Source organism: Erpetoichthys calabaricus, chromosome 17 (assembly GCF_900747795.2).
Source record: "Erpetoichthys calabaricus chromosome 17, fErpCal1.3, whole genome shotgun sequence".
NCBI lineage: Eukaryota > Metazoa > Chordata > Cladistia > Polypteriformes > Polypteridae > Erpetoichthys > Erpetoichthys calabaricus.
Genome location: NC_041410.2, coordinates 90,300,302 through 90,322,590, shown reverse-complemented (window position 1 = coordinate 90,322,590; position 22,289 = coordinate 90,300,302). Strand labels below are relative to the sequence as shown.

At 42.8% G+C, this 22,289-nt stretch overlaps 1 protein-coding gene across 1 annotated transcript; it reads right to left on the bottom strand.

Annotated features, from left to right (window-relative positions):
- Nucleotides 1-789: 789 nt before the first annotated feature.
- Nucleotides 790-17,447, bottom strand: stard5 (StAR-related lipid transfer (START) domain containing 5). The gene is made up of 7 exons (XM_028822518.2): nucleotides 17,050-17,447; nucleotides 15,067-15,116; nucleotides 14,625-14,757; nucleotides 12,417-12,534; nucleotides 12,214-12,307; nucleotides 9,907-10,052; nucleotides 790-1,357 (listed from the first exon to the last, which is right to left on the bottom strand). Exons 1-7 carry the CDS (start codon nucleotides 17,137-17,139, stop codon nucleotides 1,347-1,349), a joined length of 642 nt encoding a protein of 213 aa, XP_028678351.1. The 5' UTR covers nucleotides 17,140-17,447; the 3' UTR covers nucleotides 790-1,346.
- Nucleotides 17,448-22,289: the final 4,842 nt, after the last annotated feature.

Sequence of the window (22,289 nt, the reverse complement as noted above, 5' to 3'; positions counted from 1 at the left end):
TGTCTTTTGACAGTAAACTTAAAAGCGTCGTTTATCGACTCATTCTTTATGCTTACCTTGTTCACATTTCCCTCGAAACAGTAAACTCAGTAAAGTAGCCTCTGGTTAGCGTTGCATGTTTTCAAGTGGCTGTGATTGGTAAAATTTATAGCTGACCTTATTTTCGAAAACTTGTTAGGTAGTCAAGTACCGCAAAATCGTCATCCACATACGTGCTTTCCAAATACTTTTATGACTGCAACAGTTAATTTATCTCTTAAAAAGTAACACTGGACATTTTGCTGTGTAGGTTTACAGTTGGGCGGCATGGTGGTGCAGTGGGTAGTGCTGCTGCCTCGCAGTTAGGAGACCCGGGTGGTGTGGCTCTGAGGTTAGGGATCTGCACTGGCAATTGGAAGGTTGGCGGTTCGAATCCCGTAAATGCCAATAGGGACTCTGCTCTGTTGGGCCCTTGTGTGAGGCCCTTAACCTGCAATTGCTAAGCGCTTTGAGTAGAGAGAAAAGCGCTATATAAATGCAAAGAATTATTATTATTATGTTCTCCCCGTGTCTGCGTGGGTTTCCTCCGGGTACTCTGGTTTCCTCCCACAGTCCAAAGACATGCAGGTTAGGTGCATTGGCGATTCTGAATTGTCACTAGTGTGTGCTTGGTGTGTGGGTGTGTGTGTGTGTGCACCCTGTGGTGGGCTGGCGCCCTGCTCAGGTTTGTTTCCTGCCTTGCGCCCTGTGTTGGCTGGGATTGGCTCCAGCAGACCCCCGTTACCCTGTAGTTATTATATAGCAGGATTGATAATGGATGGATGGATGGGCTTACAGATAATTGATTTTTTGATTGAGACAGGGCATATTAAAAGATTAAATTTAGCCAGTTAGATCCATGGGTGGGCATGGGCCTACTCGGGCCTATAGTGGTGCTACATCTGGATGCCATGCCAGGTTTCTTCAATTGGAAACTGGGCTCCAGCTGTCATGTGACCCTACTCTGGAGAAGTGGGTTTGGAAAATGGAAGGATGGATGGATGGATGGAAGCCGGGCTTCAGGAGCAGCTTTGAGTGGGAAGTGCCCATCCCTGTGGGCACTACTGAGCATCCCTTACACAGAACGCCATTCAGTTTTAGGACTAAAACATTAGGAATGCGTCAGATTAGGAGAAGTGGGCAACGTGATTTGAGCTGCTGATGGAACGGTACTTAACAAGAGAACGGTGAGAGAACGACGCTGCCCGACTGTTGTTTGGTGTGACAACCTCAAGATCAATAAAAATGAAAGTGCTAGACTTGTGCCTTCTTTATGGCGCACTCCTTTCATTTTGCTTTTCGTCCTCTTCTTTCGTTAACTCTTCATCTCACTGGGACCCTGTAAAAAAAAAAAGAAAAAAAAAAAAGAGAGACACCTTCAGATAACGTGCACATTTTCGTTTTCTGCTTGGGAGGGTTTGACAAACATAATCATTTGAAAGTATGGCAACAAAGTGAATGGCGCCCACAATGGAGTCTCGGTCACAGGTCAAACACGTGAGCATATGACAGTTAGCGGTTCAATGCTCAGAGTGCTGGGGCTGTTTGAGGGTCTGCTGGTTTGGCATCAAACACTGCTGATGGATGGGGGGGGGGGTGTGGGGCGGCAAACAGTTTTGTTACTGAAGTGTCTGAGATCTGAGATGATGGGACGACAATTTCTTCACCCGTATATATCTTGCCACAAATATCCTGTAGGGATGGGAGCGTCCACCCTAATAAAAGTACAAGTGGTGGTGTGTCTATCACATTGCTATGTCTCTGCTTTTCCAACAGATGGTGCATCACAGATATTAGCACTGCTTTTATGATCCCTGTACCAAATAACAGAGACATTTTACATTAACATTACATTATACATAACAGAGACACAGCAACCAGATGGACACTCTGCCATGCAAACGCTAACACTGAGGTCTACGCTGATTACTTAGACGTGAAGCAGCGCTAGTTTCCTGTATGAATTGTGCTGTCCTAACCATTGCGATTAGCTGCCATACCAGACAGTGATTTAAGTTAGTAAGAACGCTCTCCACTATGCCTTTGCAGGCATATTCTTTATTCATGGCTGTGTTCTGTGAGTGAGCCCTGCACTGCCTTGGCTGAGAAGCAATCCCACGTCACATGACTGGTCTCAGGATGCTTTACTGTTGACGTGACACAGGGCTGATGGTAGCGCCGCTCACCTTTTCTTCTCAAACAATCGGAAAGGGGATTCATCAGAGAAAATGACTTTAACCCCAGCAGTCCAATCCCAGCATATCAGTCTGTCCCTGATGTTTTTCTTGGCTTCTTTGCTGCCTTTCTTGACACCCACCCACCAGGCCATCCCTCCAAAAGTCTTCAAAAAGAGACTTCAAAAGTCTCCCTCTACCTGCTGCCATTCCTGAGTGAGCTCTGCCCTGGTGGTGCCATCCCGATCCCGAGCCCTGAATAAAGAATGGGACCTAAACATCCTCCAAGAGCAACTTCTCCAAACCACCCAAGAACAGTTTGGTAACCAACATGATGGTGCACCGGGCCATAAGGCACAAGTGATAACTCAGTGGCTCAGGGAACAAAACATCGAAATTCTGGGGTCCATGGCCAGCAAACTCCCCAGACCAGTTGTAATAAGATATGATAAATATGATAAATTGGACTGGACTGCCAATACTGATGCTCTGTGTAAGAAAGGACAGAGCCGACTATACTTCCTTAGAAGGCTGGCGTCCTTCAACATCTGTAATAAGATGCTGCAGATGTTCTATCAGACAGTTGTGGCGAGCGCTCTCTTCTACGCAGTGGTGTGCTGGGGAGGCAGCATAAAGAAGAGGGACGCCTCACACCTGGACAAACTGGTGAGGAAGGCAGGCTCTATTGTAGGCACGGAGCTGGACAGGTTGACATCCGTGGCAGAGCGACGGGTGCTGAGCAGACTCCTGTCAATCATGGAGAATCCACTGCATCCACTGAACAGGATCATCTCCAGAAGAGGAGCAGCTTCAGCGACAGACTGCTGTCACCGTCCTGCTCCACTGACAGACTGAGGAGATCGTTCCTCCCCGACACTATGTGACTCTTCAGTTCCACCCGGGGGGGGGGGGGGGGGGGGGGTAAACGTTAAAATTATACAAAGTTATTGTCTGTCTGTATACCTGCATTGTTATCACTCTTTAATTTAATATTTTCTTTATCAGTATGCTTCTGCTGGAGTATGTGAATTTCCCCTTGGGATTAATAAAGTATCTATCTATCTATCTATCTATCTATCTATCTATCTATCTATCTATCTATCTATCTATCTATCTATCTATCTATCTATCTATCTATCTATCTATCTATCTATATGTTTAATATGGCACTGCACTCTGTACAGAAAATATTTTATAAATCCACTCACATGTACAGCTAACACAAGGCCAGATTTAGCAGATAGGGGCTCGTCATTTTGAACTGCTAGGCAAGCATTAGAAGACAAGAAAGGGACAACTACAAAATGGGCACTGTACTATTTCTGTGTTTTACTGTCCTTTATTTTATGCTCCTGCTGGCAATGTGCTATAACTACCTGATCTGTCGTGTAGATATGTGCACAGGTGCCACACCGCTTCTGTAGGCAGGGAGATGTGCCACTTGCTGCCGAGCCACACATAGAGTTTGAGGTTTGGTGGTTGTCTGTATGCAAGGAGGGGAGGTTCTGGGAATATATCCTTCAGTTAATTGTCTTTCTGTACCATGGGTTGAAGCTCTTTCATAATTTTATGAAGTGTTTCAAGATTTGGATGATAAGTGACAACTTGTGGACACTGGCCAGGACACAGACAGGCAGACATCACTAGTTCACCCAGGCACATGTTTATTTACAATATATACAGAATAAAGTGCCACACACAACCCCAAAACTCCCCCAAAGTCCAGGCCGCACAATGCCTCTCTTTCCCTGGTCCGCCTCCACTCCTCTCCTCCCAACTCCAGCCATCGAATGGAGGGAGGTGGCCCCTTTTAAGCTCAGCCGGACGTGCTCCAGGTGCCTCCTGATTAGCTTCCGCCGGCACTCCCCAGTGTGGCAGAAGTACCGGCTGTGAAGCACTCCAGGTGTCCCTGGTCTTCTTCCCCCCAGCACTTCCGGGTGTGGCAGAAGTGCTGTGGGCCAGGGCTCCTGAGGCATTGGGGCACCCCCTGGCAGTGACCACGGGCCCCTATAGGGTTGAGCTTCTAAGCTCTGTTCCCATGGTCCCCAAAGCCACCAGGGTGGTCGCCCCCTAGTGGTCTGGAGGAGGCGTAGGCCCCCAGCCACTCACCACAAACTAGTGGGACCCGGTTCTTGGTTTCTACACCTTTACATTCCAGGTTTTCTCTGAACATAGCCGTAGCTCTCCTGATTTGTAGGTCTGTTGATTTGGGAGTGTATCCTTGTTTGATGAAGTCTGCCCTGAGTAGTTGTGTGTCCCGATCCATTATCCACACTATTTCTGTATGTCAGAGTCAGCATGACCTTGGATCGTCTTTTCCTTGTTTGGAATGGCATGATTACCTAAATGGGGGGCCTGCACATGGAGAAAGAGTATAAAGCCTTGGAACATTGCCCGGCACCCGTCATCCGATCCAGAAAATCCTTCGAACTCAGCAACGAAAATGGCAGACTCTATACACATTACTCGAAAAGTCTTGTCATGGCTTCCTCGTCTGTTATGCCACATAAACCGTCATTAAAGAAAGTTATTTCTCCTATGTGATTTCTTACCACCATATTACTAAGGGAGGGGTATCAACTTTTTATATTATCCATCTATTATAAAAAGAAATCCTGTCCTGGAAAGCAAAAAGCAAGTCTACGATACGTGATCTTCTCGTAAGACATTTTAAAGACCCGCGAGACCAAAGACATGCCCTACTTACAATCTATCAAATAGGACAATAGGCAGCAAAACATTCAGTCTTGTGAAGGATTTGAGCACACACAGATCCAGGGCTCTCAGCGCATATAAAGTGTATAAGGACAGTACATTATAAATTAAATGTTGACATCTAAGCGAAGAAGAAAGCAGCGCGGAGAAAACAGACTCAAATGCGTTGGACAGAAAAAAAGCAAAAAAGAATAATCGAGGTGCAAATTCAGAAAATAAGTAATTATCAGCCCGGAACAAGTGGAATTGGAAAAAAAAGCACGTTCAATCTGGCTCAGAATTACAGTAAAAGACAAAGTAGAACTTCATAAAGACGTTTACAGACGTTGGCGCTAAACACATGCAGAGCAGGTTAGAGATAATAAAACCAGGGAAATTAGAAAGGCTCAAAAAAAACAAAACGTTGGCGCTATACACATGTGGAGAAAGTTAAAGGATATGAAAGTAAGAAAATTAGAAAATATAAAAAAAGAAAGCAAAGATCGCAGTAGCACAAACAAACAAACTGCATCATTTACCTGTAACTATGCACCAGTCTAACTTTGGTTTTGCACAATAATTACTACACTATTACACCTTAACACTTAATTCTACTTTATTCACATAATTGTACTTATTTATGATGTTCTACTATACTGTTATCTTTCAATCTATGACTTTTTGTTAATCTAACTGATATTCTTCTAACTTTGCACAGTTTCTGATAAGCGGATCAGGATGCATTTCACTGCGTGTTGTCCTGTATAACTATGCATGTGACAAATAAAGAATCTTGAGAATTTCAAAAACGGAGTTTACCGCACATATTTATTGGTTACTTTGTTAATGTATATACAGTATATTTATCTGTCTGCTTATTTAAAAAGCTACATTTACCCCAGGAGTCAAAAACGTTCTGTCTAGCCCTTGTACAAAAACCTAGACAAAAGCTGGGGTATCACCTTGGTAACCCCATGTACTTTTGGAACTGTGAGAGGAAAATAACACGACTTTACAGACAGGAGTCCAGTGCAGAACTCGACTTACTTTGTTACTTTGTAAAAAAAATTATTAAATGCTGATGATGTCGATCGTTTTGTCTATGCTGAAATTCCAAACAGAGAAACCTATCCTGACCTCATTAAAAAGATTCAGCATATTGGGACTCGCAAGATTACAAATATTGTTTTTACAGAAGTTCTGAAATAAAAGTGAAACCAATGAAATAGCAACAATTCAAAGAGAAAAAAATCTTAAAAGTGTGATTCCGGAAAACCAAACACGGGGGTTGGTGAGCAAAGTGAGCAGGGGGCAAAGCCCCCTAGTATATATATAGTTTCGGGTTATGTAACACACCACAATTACAAAAGAACTTATTCCAACCAGGGAGCTAGCGCCCCCCTGCTGGATAGACTAGTGCTTCCCAAACTGGGGACCCCCCGTGGCTGCAGGTTTTTGTTCCAATCAGATTCTCAATCGGTGTTAATAATCGATAACAGCTGATCTCATTTAGAGAGCTGGTCTTTTTTACTCTTCTCTTATTCTGCACTCAGAAAAACACAACAGCATGTTTTTTATATTTATAAGGCACTAGCCGTCCCATGCAGCTTGTAGTAGTGAGGAGGGTCCGGTCCAGCTCTCTACTCCTGACGTCACTATTCCCCATCCCCTTGGCCTGCAGCCTCTGTCTTGGATAAGCACAAAAATATTGCCACTGCAAGCGAACTATGATTCTGGAATGTTCCAGTTGATTTTGCAACTTCTCTCAATTTGCTTGAACATTCCAGTTGATTTTGCGACTTCTCTCAATTTGCTTGAATGTTCAAGCAAATTCTAGAAAAAAAAAGATCTAAATCCGTTAAGTAGTTCTCTCTCGTTCGCTAACTAAGCAGAGTTAAGGTTACGCCCAGAGGCTGGCATGTGAGTGAGGAGGGCCCCGCAGCCCGATGAGTCTCTCTCAGATTTGCGCTAATAAATTCATACCACAAGCGAACTATGATACTTAGCGCCATGAGAAAGTAGCAAAATCAACACAATGTTCAAGCAAATTCTTGAAAAAAAAAGATCTAACTCCGTTAAGTAGTTCTCTCGTGAAAAGCGCACAGACATACAAAGGGGTCTAAAAAAATAAGAAATTTTGCGCTTGGACAACGAAATTTTTAAAACCGTTTCTTAGCGAGCACCTATGGGCCAAGGGTAACCTAAATTCCAAATTTCAAGTCCCAAGTCCTCACACTTCGGGAGATTTCATGATGAGTGAGTCAGTGGTATTTGGCTTTTATATACAGTCGTATGAAAAGGTTTGGGAACCCCTGTTAATTCTTAGGATTTTTGTTGATCATTGGCTGAGCTTTCAAAGTAGCAACTTCCTTTTAATATCTGATATGCCTTATGAAAACAGTAGGATTTCAGCAGTGACATTAAGTTTATTGGAATAACAGAAAATATGCATCATAACCAAATTAGACAGGTGCATAAATCTGGGCACCACAACAGAGATATGACATCAATACTTAGTTGAGCCTCCTTTTGCTCCTTTGAGCTTCTAGACGCCTCCTATAGTCTTTGATGAGTGTCTGATTCTGGATGGAGGTATTTCTGTCCATTCTTCCATACAAAATCTCTCCAGTTCAGTTCAATTTGATGGACAGCCTGCTTCAAATCATCCCATAGATTTTCGATGATATTCAAGTCAGGGGACTGTGATGGCCATTCCAGAACATTCTACTTCTCCCTCTGCATGAATGCCTTTGTAGATTTCCAACTGTGTTTTGGGTCATTGTCTTGTTGGAATATCCAACTCCTGTGTAACTTCAACTTTGTGACTGATGCTTGAACATTATCCTGAAGAATTTGTTGATACTGGGTTGAATTCATTCGACCCTCGACTTTAACAAGGGCCTCAGTCCCTGAACTAGCCACACAGCCCCACAGCATGATGGAACCTCCACCAAATGTGACAGTAGGTAGCAGGTGTTTTTCTTGGAATGCGGTGTTCTTCTGCCATGCAAAGCACTTTTTGTTTTGACCAAATAACTCAATTTTTGTCTCATCAGTCCAAAGCACTTTGTTCCAAAATTAATCTGGCTTGTCTAAATGAGCATTGGCATACACCAAGCGACTCTGTTTGTGGCGTGAGTGCAGAAAGGGCTTCTTTCTCATCACCCTGCCATACAGATGTTCTTTGTACAAATTGCACTGAATTGTAGAACGATGTACAGATACACCATCTGCAGCCAGATGTTCTTGCAGGTCTTTGGAGGTGATCTGTGGGTTGTCTGTCACCATTCTCACAGTCCTGCTCATATGCCGCTCCTGTATTTGTCTTGGCCTGCCAGACCTGCTGGGTTTAACAGCAACTGTGCCTGTGGCCTTCCATTTCCTGATTCCATTCCTTACAGTTGAAACTGACAGTTTAAACCTCTGAGATGGTTTTTTGTAGCCTTCTCCTAAACCAGGAGACTCAACAATCTTTGTTTTCAGATCTTTGGAGAGTTGCTTTGAGGATCCCATGCTGTCACTCTTCTGAGGAGAGTAATTGACCACCTTAAATACCTTTATATCTCATGATTGGACACACCGGTCTATGAAGTTCAAGGCTTGATGAGCTCATCAACCAATTTGGTGTTGTAAGTAATCAGCATTGAGCAGTGACAGGCATTCAAATCAGCACAATGACAAGGGGACCCACATTTGTGCACAGCCAGTTTTTCACATTTGATTTAATTTCATACAACTAAATACTGCGTCACTAAAAATCTTTGTTCAGAAAACACCGCAGTATTCAGATGTTCCTAGGAAATGAAAGACATACCACTGTTATCTTTCTGGTTGAAAGGAGAGTCAATTATTCTGCAGGCTGAGAGGGGCTCACAAATTTTTTCATATGATTCTATATATATAGATTTATAAATATTTCTAATTTTTTTTCTAAAGCTATAAATGCTTAACTCTCTTTTGTCGTTTTCCCATTCTTTTCCTGTGTAGTTTGCTCCCTTCATTTCACCCTAATGGTGACAATTAACATCCAGCATAGTAGACACCCAGGATGATGAAAGCAGCAACAACTTCAGAGTCAGACCCGCTAATTTAATAAATAATCAATTAAAATAACCAGAACACCTGGAAATGCAGAATAAAAATTAGGTTGAAAATACTGTTAAAGACTTAAAAAAACTGCATATTCCCCATATAACTGCTTATTCCATTTTAATAAAAATCTACCAAACTTAGGTTGTAATTTCTACATTGACTCCAAAACACGGAAACTGGGAAATAATGACTCACCTAATTAGGCTAAGAGACCAATGAAAAACGGAAGTTGGTTAGAACATAAACCTGCAGCCACGGGGGGTCCCCAGAACCGAGTTTGAGAATCAATGCCCCAGGCCTTAATCCCTTTGAGAACTTGTGGTCCATCTTCAAGAGGCAAAATTCCCCAATTTTGACAAACTCCAAGCATTGATGATGCAAGAATGGCCTGCCATCAGTCAGGATTTGGCCCAGAAGTTGATTGCCAGCCTGCCAGGGCGAATTGCAGAGGTCTTGAAAAAGAAAGAAGGGCCAACACTGCAAATATGGACTCTTTGTGTAAACTGAATGTCATTGTCAATAAAAGCCTTTGAAACTTATGAACTGCTTGTAATTCTACTTCAGTGTACCATAGAAACATCTGACAATAAGATCTAAAAACACTGAAGCAGCAAACTTGGTGAAAACCAACAGTTGGGGCATTCTCTAAACTTTTGGCCATGACTGTAGAAGTTGGCGAGAATCCTGTCATCGGTGACCATCCCTTAATGGCTGCCATCAGACCACTGGGATGAGGTGAAATAGGAGGCTCATGGCTGAGGAAGTACATAATGCTATTAAGACAAAATGGGTCAAAATTCTTAAGGAATGCTCACTGCTCTGACTGAAAATTTAAAATTGACACAAACGTGTATTACAGTAAGAGTTTCTTTAGTGTGCCCTAAATCACCCCACCCCAAATAAGAGATAACGAGTAACGAGAACTAACCTTCTTGATAAGATTTCGCTGCCTTCTTCAGGTTTTTATAAAATTCCGTCATGCTGGAAGGAAAGAAGGAATCCACTATAGATTGTGGAAGGAAGCCTCCCAGATCAGTTTGGAAAAAACTTAGGAGCTGCGTCTTGCTTGGTTCCCTGGGGGAGGAAACGGCAAGAACAACAAAATCATAAAAATGATCAAGCGTTTTAGACAAAGCAACACCTGTCTACAGTAAAGACAGACATCTTCAGGATTAAACAGCATTTTGCTACTTTTACTTTGAAGAACTTTGTTATTCTTTTAGTTGTTATTATTTATTATTTTGATTTTTTACCATTGCCACTTTGTTGAAGAGTGATATTAAAAAATTTACAATGCAATGCCATCTTTTATTTTCTCTGAGAGCCATTGTTATGGAGGATAATATGACTTATGCATTTCCTTGGCCATCCTTCCCAGTATTCTCCAGGAAGCACGACATGCATGACGTCTTCAACATGACTGTATTTAGACCTACACAGGGGCTGCTTCCGTAACGGAGGCTGATGGATACTAAACCTCTAATCACGAGCGATTCTTGTCTGCTGGGACATCAAACTTAACTTCTGTGTTGAGGTTTACGAGTCTGGTGAACAGTTTCATGTTAGGTGATCTGATTGGTTGGTTTTTTTGGCTTTGACCTCAGATTGTTTTGATTAGATCTGACTAGTTCTGTATGTCTGCATCCTGTTTGTTATGTTTCTGATGCCTTATGCATTTGAAATTCCAAATGGGATTAATAAAGTTTTTTCTAATCTAATGTAATCTAGTCTAATCTAATCTACTCCAATCTAATCTAACGTAATCTAGTGTAATCTAATTTAATCTACTCTAACCTAATCTATTGTACTGTAACCTAATGTAATCTAATGCAATCTAATCTAATGGAATCTACTCCAATCTAATCTAATATAATGCAATCCAATCTACTCTAATCTAGTGTAATCTAATCTAATTTAATCTACGCTAATGTAATCTACTCTAACCTAATCTAATGCAATTTAATCTAATGCAATCTCATCTAATCTAATGTAATATCCATCCATCCATCCATTTTCCAACCCACTGAATCCGAACACAGGGTCACGGGGGTCTGCTGGAGCCAATCCCAGCCAACACAGGGCACAAGGCAGGAACCAATCCCGGGCAGGGTGCCAACCCACCACAGGACACACACAAACACACCCACACACCAAGCACACACTAGGGCCAATTTAGAATCACCTAACCACCTAACCTGCATGTCTTTGGACTGTGGGAGGAAACTGGAGCGCCCGGAGGAAACCCACGCAGACACGGGGAGAACATGCAAACTCCACGCAGGGAAGACCCGGGAAGCGAACCCAGGTCTCCTAACTATGAGACAGCACCGCTACCACTGCGCCACCGTGCCGCCCCTAATTTAATCTAATGTAATCTACTCTAATATAATCCAACATCAAATCCTCACTACTTCTTTTAGAGTATCTCAAATATCTGAAAATCCTGACAAAATTCAAAATCGTAATTCCATTCTCACAGCAGTTTCTTCATTTATACTACGGGGACGGTCCACCACCCCTCCTGCTGCATGACCACATGGTCCCTAGGGCTGAGGTGACTGGGCATTGATATCGCGATGATATGGCTACCGACATCATCGATGTAAATAAAACCTGACAACTGGCTCAAAACATTTCCAGAAACTTTCCTGAAAGTGCCAAAATGCAGCATGGCCATCACATTTTTTTAAAAATCTTGTGCATCTCACCTTACAAGAAAGCTGTCAAGCAATCTTATTTTCAGTGGGAGGTGTGTGAGAGTCCTGTGGTATACATCATGGCTCCTTTTCTTGTTTTTCCGTAGTGGATGGAGGGGCACAGCAGTTAAAGATTAACACAGCAACAACCAAGGATTGGCTAAGTTATCCCTTACAGAGACGCTGGGTCTGAGAGGTCGCTGAATTGCTAGTTCGCAGCACAGATTGACTTTTCTCTTTCTTGATGAGACATTATATTTTGTTTGGGCTCAGAACACAGACCAAGAAACCACGGGGGTTCTACTTTTAACCTAATATTACCGATGAGCCTAGATATTAGTGATTGAATTTGTTTCCCTTCATAAAAATAATCTCGAAACTATGCCATTAAAACGGCCAGTTAAATGTGTGCCTTTCTTTATAAACTAATCCCATCCAGTAACATACTACAAAGTGAAGGGGGTGTATATATTTTTGGAGTCACAAACACTCTTCAGCATTCCTAATGTAGACCTAGTGGTGCAGAGAGTGCAACTTACCCAGGGATGGGGACACAGAAGCAGCCACAGGGGTGATTGAATCCTCTCACAAAGCCCGGCTGAGGTGGACACTCAGAATGACCCACATGGGTAGCTAAGAATCAACACATGAAAGGACAGAAGTGAATTTCGGTCTCAACCCTAAATGAACCAGCCAGCCTCTCTTGACTCGTTTTAGTCGCGACCATACAAATGTGACTCACCATTCGAAGAAAATGTTCCATCTTCATACTGCTTCACTAAAACGACGTCCACAAAGTCCCTTGGAGAGATTAAGCCCATGGCTGCTGAAGGAGTAACAGTTCTACAGACTGAGACATACTGTCCAAAAGTAGAGGAGAAAAGGGCAAAAATGAACACAGGGTGCTGAATCGAAGTTAAAATGGCATTTACAACCTGCACTTTTGAATGGAGGTTCAACCGTCACCAATTCCAAAAAAAATATCCTCCTTTGTAAACGAAAATGAAAATACGCTTGTATGGAAGGTTACTAAAATCAATAACATGGTGTAAAGGACGGCCGACAGCTCAGCCAGGCCGGGACGCCCCGAGGATGGAAAGATGGCGGAAGGCAGCTATGTTTGGACACTGCCTCCCCCAAAGCACTAGATGGCAGCTTCCCTACAGCTTACAGCTTATCATGGACCTTGGAGTTCAGTATCGCAGCCCTGCTGGGTACCGTGGGAGCCGCCAGGGGATGCTGTGAGAAGACCATGGGACTCTTATTTCCTACATAGCCCTATGAGGATGGGACTCCAGAAGTACTTCCGGGATAATGAGAAACTCAAGTCCCCCATCTGACCCGGAAGTGCTGGCAAGTAACATGGGAGAAAGAACAGAAGCACTTACGGGTCAAGGACTATATGAAGGACTGAGGAAGACCCAGCAGGTGAGCCGGAGTCGGGAAGAGGTGGACAACGCTTGCTGGGAGGTGTGGAGGAGAAGAGAATAGTGATGATTGTGGTGCTTAGGGCACTGTATAAGAAGAAAAATTGAATAAATATCTTCTTGGTGCTTTTCACCCGTGTGTCCTGTGCGTCTGTCTGTTGGTTTTAAAGGGGCAACAGCGACCCCTAGCATCCACAACAGTCACATGATGTGGTTTTATAACCCTTCTACCCACAAATCCATTCTCAGAATCAGTTTATCCACTTACGGGATCATTAGTGTTACAGCTTCACTCACGTGCGAGGCAAAATTCTACGATTACGTCATGGATGACCACAAGCGTGTTTACACGCACACACACAAAACCAGGATGAGTAACCCAATTAAAGAAGAGACCTGGTTTCTTTAAAAACCCGCGTTCACATGCATGAGTCCACTGATGGAGTTCTCCTTTGGCAAAATGCTCCATGCCAGAAGAAATGTGGCAGAAAAATAAATAAATAATAACATCATCGATGGCCGCCGCGAATCCGAAAACAAGCCTGGAGCTTATGCCTCCCGAGATTGTGCTGTATGTTCAGCTCATCAATGCAGATTTAGTGATTTCTGAAATACTGACTCCGATTATTTCAACCAGGAGAAGGAGTGGTGGTAAGGAGACCAGGGTTTACGTCATTAGTTCTCCCTGTGTCGGCATTAGTTTCCTCCCAAAGTCCAAAGACAAGCAGGTCAGGTGAACTGGAGATGCTAAATTGGCATGTGTGTGTGTTTACCCAGTGATGGACTGGCATTCTGCCCAGAGTTTGTTCTTGCCTTGTGCCCTATGAATCTGAAAACAAGCCTGGAACTTGTGTCTCCTGAGACTGAGCTGTACGTTCAGCTCGTCAATGCAGATTTAGTGATTTCTGAAATATTGATTCCGCTTATTTCAACCAGGAGAAGGAATAATGCGATCACCTGAGCATTTGCCTCAGGAAATCCATTTTTTTGGACACTTACACCAATTTCTAACTGTGGCTGCTGGATGGATGTGTGTCATGAGTGGGCTAACAGAGTGCAACAGACTATGAAATCCTGAAGTGCAACCTGGTTAAGGGTTTACTGTCCATGGTCAAATAACTGGGTTACTTGTGGGGAAATCTATCTGCGTTAGCTCGGTTTCTCTATCATCTCCATTCTGTATGAAAACATGAGGTTAAAAAGTTTCCTCAGCCATCAATACAAACTACATGGCATACGTAACATGGGGTACATAACATGTAAACCACAGGTTTTAAAGGTTTTCACAGAAATATCATTTTTGAGTATTCATTTAAAGTTTCATGGTACTTTTACTTTTTGACAGTCAGTGACTGTTGTTAAAAGGATAAAAAAAACTCTTGTGGAAATAGAAAAAGACAGAAGACAAGACAGCATCTGATATTCAGTGAGATGTAGCAATGGGAAGCTGAGGAGAAAGAAAATCTGTAAAAGTGTGCTCTGAAAAAGGGGCCAGCAACATTGAGAGCCAAACACAAACTTACATCATCAATGGATTCAATCAGATCAAACTGGTTGATGTTGCTGTCCCACTGCACTCTTAGCCCATTTGGAACTGGCTTCAAACACTCCCATACAACCTCTGGGCTGGCGGGAATGACTCCGTCACCCTTGTATCTAAAAGAAATTGGGAGACATTTAACAAAGGGTACTATCTGACAGCACAATTTGAAAAATACATTTGATGTTAAGGCCATATTGTAGATAGATAGATAGATAGATAGATAGATAGATAGATAGATAGATAGATAGATAGATAGATAGATAGATAGATAGATAGATAGATAGATAGATAGATAGATAGATAGATAGATAGATAGATAGATAGATAGATAGATAGATAGATAGATAGATAGATAGATAGATAGATAGATAGATAGATGTCAGTGATGGCAAATAAAGCAGGTAATGCTCTCCACTACTTACAAGTTTCCTGGAAACTCAGTGGATGGTTTCCAAAAAACGGATACTTCACTCTAAAAAACAAAGACCAAGTCGATGAGCTGTCAAGGCAGAAGAAGGAGTCGTTTGTTATTAGGTGTACAGGGTTGTCATTATATTCAGGTGCAGTGAAATTTTCACTTGCATGCCACCTCGCCGCCTTCATAACTGGCCCCATCACCATCTTCTCTCCAATCTTATGTTAAATCGTGTTTATTATTTTGCTCCATCATATACGGTGTTTTCCTAAGAGTGCCCCAACACTTGATGTGTGTATACATATATATATATATATATATATATATATACAGTATACTGTATATAAGCAGGGGGCACTTACCCTGTGGTCTGCGCCGGGAGTGACCCGACATTTGCGCGATAGATATATGAGCGCCGACAAAATAGCACCGATTAAAACGCGGCGTCAAAATCGCGCCGATAAAATCGCGAAAAGATTGGCTGCTTCCAGGGAGACTCCTACTGTGCTGTTCGCAATAATTTGATGAGGTTTTTCTACTCCATTTTTGGCTCGTTCGCGTATAGTCGCCTTTATTTTTTCGCTTTCATTTTTTGCAGTATCTGGAGCGTGCTTGTGTTCACTACTTGTTTGTAACGTCCCGTCTGTCTTCTTCTTAAGTCAGCTGGCACACTCTCTTTTAACGCACCTCCACGAAGACGATCCATCTTGATTTACCTTGTCGCGTCGATATCGATATCCTTTATATAAAAGTTGTTGTTTTCCTTTCTGTGACTTAATAATATCCATGGGGTCAGTTAACTAAGTATAACGTATTATTCAATTGATTTCTTCTGACTGCATTATAACCTAGCACATAATGTGTACATAATGCGCACGTACGCATCCCACTCTCCTGGCCTCTCTCGCGATTTTGTCGTGGCGATTTTGTCGGCGCGCATTTGTCGAAAACAAGTTAGCGAGTTTGTCGGCGCTCATTTGTCCGTCGCAGTTTTGTCGGCGCTCATATGTCTCTCGCGCTTTTCTCGGTGAACCGCGTGGGGATCCCAGTGCCTCAGTTATGTAAAAGTGGTGCTGTGTGTCCTTCAGATGAGACATCAATCTGAGGTGTTGACTCTCTGTGTCATAAAAGATCCCTGAGCCTCCTTTGACAAGAGCAGAGCATAAGCTAAGGTTCTAGCTAAACTGCCCACCATAACCTTGTCCATTCTGGCCCCCTAATCATCTTTCTAATCACCGGGCTGTAAACTTTAGTCAAAACCTTAATGATGGACTCACCCTATGTCTTTAATTGACTAATTATCCCTCATCCCTTCACCACCTGATAGCTAATGTGTGATGAGTGCACCGGCACAAGAATGGCCAGGTAAAAGCTACACGTTGGTGGTTGTTGAAGCGGTGCCCCCTACTGTTCATGGCTGCTGCCTTGTGGTAAGAAGACCTTCACATCCTGAGTTCTCCAAGTGTCTGCATTAGTTTCCTCCCAATGTCCAAAGACATGCTGGTTAGGTGAATTGGCAATGCTAAATTGGCGTGTGTGAGTGTTTGCCCTGTGATGGACTGGCACCCTGTCCAGGGTTTGTTCCTGCCTTGTGCCCTAAGCCTGCTGGGATTTGCTCCAGTACCAATCAACTCTGGTCTGGATTAAATAAGTAAAAAATAATATGACAAAATCTGTCAATGTCATTCAAAAAGTAAAATTCCTATAAACTTCTTTTAAACTGTTATACAGTATGGGAATATCTCTGGATTTCACCTAAAGGTATTGTGTTGCCAATAAAGCAAAAGATGAGTAAAAATTATACCCTTCACATTCCATTCAGGAATGGAATTTCTTGGTCTAAATAAGAGGCTAAAGAGACGTGTGCGTTCTGTGAAGCTCAGGAGTAGACTACATGTCAGCATACCAAGTGTCGTCGCCAGGTGCCGGTGGTTTTGAACCAGATCGTCATTTCCTGTAAATCAGAGCCGCCGGTTTTGCCTCAACTTACCGTTTTCTTACACGCCTTCCACCCGCTTTCGTCCCGGCTGTAGCTCAGCAGACATTCAGCTACGGTGCTGGCGATGTGTCGGTAGTCCATCACTCCTGTGGCAGTGGGAGCAGAGCTGGCGACACGGTCGGTACCACTCCGCCTAAATGCAGCGCTGGGAAGGGTCGCGATTTAAGAGACCGTCGCAGCAGTGAGCATAGTGCAGATCACGAGCAAAGAGCTTTAAAAGAAGGAAATCTGAGAAGCATGAAGCGAAAACAAGAATCGACCACCGATTCTTAAAGTCAAGGAGCTTTTCTAGTTACAGTTACACCACATTAACGTATTAATCTTACGATAAGAAGCATTTTCAGTTACATCAGTAGTTTAACACAAACAGACTGACGAGTCGAGATGCCAAATACAGCCCGATTTGCAAAGGGCAGGTGCAGCCAAAAGGGTGTAACTGTAGCCGGCAATACCTGTGATGTCAATCACGTCATGCCACAGCTTCACGTAACGCCCATCAAATGCCCGGTTACACTATTGGCTAAGATTAAGGTAGTGGGCGGATTATTTAACTCAGAGGACGGCTCGCGCAAGACGTTGTGGGCGTTCCGTTGCCGCACTGACAATTAAACTTGGCGGCAAATTACAGCACGCGAGCGACCGCCCGCAACCTCTTCTGGGATTTGTAGTTTTTATTTTCTTAAAGGCATAGCTCAGACGTGTTCCTGATGACAGTGTTTGAGCCGTGTCCTCACAAGCGCTTTGGATAAGTTAAAGCAAACCGTCTCGGAACCTGCACTCCACTCAGGCTGGGCGCTATACTGTACATCCCATCATCTATCTATCTATCTATCTGCTGAGCTTTTTTTTTTATCGTATTATTCACACTTCCTGGCTTTGTTTTTCACAAGGCCGATTTTATAGCACAAGGCTCTTTCCCCCATCATTTAATTGCTGAATATTGTAATGGACACCAAGGTGTGGTATGCCTCAAAATCATATTTGTTACACACTGTGAAAGTAATAGCACAAGTCTGAAAAAATTAAACACATGGAATTTGTTTTGTGAAGTTATTTTTATTCATGAACGCAATAATAAATACATTTAGAATGTTTATATAATGTCACATTTACGTGCAAATTTAAAAAGAAATGTAATGATAAATTAAACAAATTCATGTATAAAATATTGTACTAATTCAGTTTAACATGAAAATATTTAACCAATCTAATATTTTTAAATATGTATGTAAAGAAAAAATTCATATTCATTGACTCACACCAATCAGCCAGAACATTGAAACCACCTGCCTAAGATTGTGTAGGCCAGAGCAGCTCTGACCCCTCGAGGTGGCATGGACTCCACAAGACCTCCAAAGGTGTCCTGTGGTATCTGTCCCCAGATGTTAGCCGCAGGTCCTTTAAGTCCTATAAGTTGCGAGGTGGGGCCTCCATAGATCAGACTTGTTTTTCCAGCACACCCCACAGACACTCGATCAGATGGAGATTTGGGGAATTTGGAGGCCAAGTCAGCACCATGAACTCTTTGTCATGTTTCTCAAACCATTCCTGTATGATTTTTTCAGTGTGGCAGGGCGCATTATCCTGCTGTTGTAGGGCACTGCCATCGCTGAATACCATTGCCATGAAGGTGGCGTACATGGTCTGCAACAATCTTTAGGTAGGTGGTACAGGTCACAGTAACATCCACATGAATGCCATGACCACTGAGGTTTCCTAGCAGAATAGTACCCAGAGCATCACACTGCCTCCACTGGCTTGCCTTCTTCCCATAGTGCATCCTGCTGCCATCTCTTCCCCCAGATAAACGACGTGCACACACACCTGGCCATCCACATAATCTAAAGGAACATATGATTCAGCAGACCAGGCCACGTCCTTCCATTCCTCCATGGTCCAGTTCTAATGCTTACATGTCCATTGTGAATTTCCCCTTGGGATTAATAAAGCATCTATCTATCTATCTATCTATCTATCTATCTATCTATCTATCTATCTATCTATCTATCTATCTATCTATCTATCTATCTATCTATCTATCTATCTATCTATCTATCTATCTATCTATCTATCTATCTATCTATCTATCTATCTCATTTTCAGCGATTGACAGGGGTCAGAATGGGCACTCTGACCAATCTGAAGCTAAGCAGGAGCCTACAGTACACTGCGTGTACTGTCACCTTTCTCTCATGGCCAGCATGAAGTTTTTCAGCTACTTGTGCTACAGTAGCTCTTCTGTGGGATTAGACCAGATGGGACAGCTTTCACTCCCCACGCACATCAGAGAGCCTTGGACACCCATGACCCTGCACTGGTTAACTGGTTGTCCTTCCTTGGACCACTTTTGGCAGGTACCAAGTACTGCCTACTGAAAATATATATATATATATATATTTGCAGTTGGAGATCCACGAAGGGAGAAAAAACGAATCACGTATCATAAAATAGTTTTATTCCTGAGCTTTCAACCCCTATCAGGGGTCTTCATCAGAGGATAATGCTTAGACTTACAAGAATCAAAGGCAATATATAGCAACACATTCAGTATGGGGGGGGGGGGGGGGAGGGGGGGGGGGGTGGCGGTGACTAAGTCAGTATGATCAAGGGTTTGTATAGTTTAATCATTGTTTATATGTCCTTCTTAAGTTGGCATATGCTGGGTTTATGTCCAAGTGTCTTATATATAAAAGTCTACGCATGCAAGTGTGTGTGTGTGTCTGTCTGTCCCGGAAGTGAGAGGTGGAGTCGGGGTAAAGGCTCCGCCTCCAAGGAAACAGAAAACTCACTTAGCCACTAATAACACAAGTGAGGCGAGCACATCCGCAAAATGAAACCACCGAAGAAAGACAAAGTCGTTTAGCCGCTAACATTGGGAAAATGGTACCGCTTTTACTTTACCTCCCGCCACTAATAACACAAGCGATGCAAGCACATCGGAAAAACGAATCCTCTGAAGAAAGAGTCACTCGCTTAGCTGCTGATACAGAAGTGAGGCAACAAAATCTCTGAAGAAGGACAAAGTTGCTAATAAACAAGCGATGCGAGCACGTCGGCAAAACAAATCCTCCTAGGAGAGAGACGCCCAGAGTAGTTCCTTTCAATTACCTGAAATCTCTGCATTTCAATTTTTTTTCTGATGATTTCAATAGTTTCTAGGACTCCAGGCTTTTTACAGCACAGGTTTACACAGCTAGTATATATATATATATAGAGTCATACATCCGAGGACCACCTTCTGGGCTTGTCAAAGGTAAGTATTACCCCGCGGGGGTGAGAGGGGGTGCTGTCACTAATAGTGTCATCTCTTTTTCTCTCCTCAGCACCGAGAAAATGCTCAGTGAGGACAACTGACTGCACCCCTTCTGGTTCAACAAGCATAAAAGCCAGGTGGTCCTACATGGTGGTGTCTTATTTGGACCCGGGCTAAGAAAGAAAGAGTACTATATTGTGTGTGTATATATATATATATATATATATATATATATATATATATATATATATATATATATATATATATATATATATATATATATATATATATTTTGTGGCAGGTGGCTGGCATCCATGCCCAGCCGGGACGCCCCTGCACACTATATTCAGGGGGAGCAGCCCTGGAAAGTGCAATACCTCCCCCTGGACGCTAGATGGCCACCCCCCTGGGCTGGAGTAGTGCCTGGGTTTCCCACAAGGCTCCCTGGGAATTGGAGTTGGGGGCAGCCCTGTTGGGTCCTGCAGGTACCGCCAGGGGGTGCTGTGTTTGGGACTCCTGAGCCCATGTGTGGGCAACAGATTCGTCACACCTGGAAGTGCCGCCGGAACTCGGTGATCAAGCACCTGGAGCACTTCCAGGTGACCTATAAAAGGAGCCAGTGACCACCACTCAGGGGCTAAAGTCGGGTGGAGGAGAATGACAAGGTTGCTAGAGAGGAGTGGTGGTGCCAAGGAGAAGTGTTTGTGCTTGTACTGGTAGTTATAAGTGCTTGGGACTGTGTTGTGGCTGGGGGCTTTACGGGGAAGACGTGCCCTCCAGCTGAAGAATAATAAAATATTTGTATTTTATACATGCCTCCTGTGTCAAGTCTGTGCCGGGTCGGGCGCAATATAGCGCCTTTCTGACAATATATTGTGTATATATATATATATATATTCATAGCATTTGTAGTCTGAAACACGATCTGATTGTATGGGTGGTTACCTACCAGGTAACGCTTGTGGTTGGTCTGCAAGTTGGCAAACATCTGCCACGGTGCCCTCAGTTGTGAGAAGCAGATCATAGAATGTTACATAGTTTACTGTCAAATAACGCAAAGAGTATGTGACATGTGTTTTGCCCTTATTTGGGCTCATCAAGCGTGCACACTCCACTGCACCCCTCGTGGGGATCAAACCTCGGATGTCAGCGTCAGAGGTAAAGCCTCTTCATGTTGCACCACGGCATGTGGTTCATATATTTGACAGCCTGGACGTCCGAGGTTTGATCTCTGCGAGGGGTGCAGTGGAGTGTGTATGCCTGATGAGCCCAAATAAGGGCAAAACACGTGTCGCATACTCTTTGCATTATTTTACAGTAAACTATGTAACACACACACACACACACACACACATATATATATATATATATATATATATATATATATATATATATATATATATATATATATATATATATAATGCCTTTCTTATTAATCTTTTCAAATTTTTAGTCCTGCCTACTATCTATCTATCTATCTTACATGTTGTTTGATTGCAGTTCCATTAGGAGGCAGGATTGCTCCAATTATTATTTAAAATTGCAGAGAAGGATTTTCCGATGGCTTGTTAAGTATGAAAACCCACCACTGAAGAGTGTCTGAGTGTGGTAGAGTTACGTTCTGCATTTTGTCATGTGATGCCAAAGTGAGAGGAAGTTGCATTTTGCATTGATAACAGCAGTAATGCCTGTCAGGCTTTTGACAAGTTTGTGTCAGTAAACACAGTAATGTATCGGGGTGATAGATAGATAGATAGATAGATAGATAGATAGATAGATAGATAGATAGATAGATAGATAGATAGATAGATAGATAGATAGATAGATAGATAGATAGCGTAGTCGGCAAGATTACAATATGTCTAAGAGTGATTAATAGGAAAATGTTTAAATTCTACTCACTGTAGATAGATAGATAGATAGATAGATAGATAGATAGATAGATAGATAGATAGATAGATAGATAGATAGATAGATA

Coding starts and splice junctions, on each gene's coding strand:
- stard5 (XM_028822518.2), bottom strand. CDS start 17,139: ATGGACTACCGACACATCGCCAGCACCGTAGCTGAATGTCTGCTGAGC. Junction 15,117..17,049: donor GGAAGGCGTGTAAGAAAACG/GTAAGTTGAGGC, acceptor TTTGTTTTTTAG/AGTGAAGTATCCGTTTTTTG. Junction 12,308..12,416: donor TGGAACATTTTCTTCGAATG/GTGAGTCACATT, acceptor GTTGATTCTTAG/CTACCCATGTGGGTCATTCT.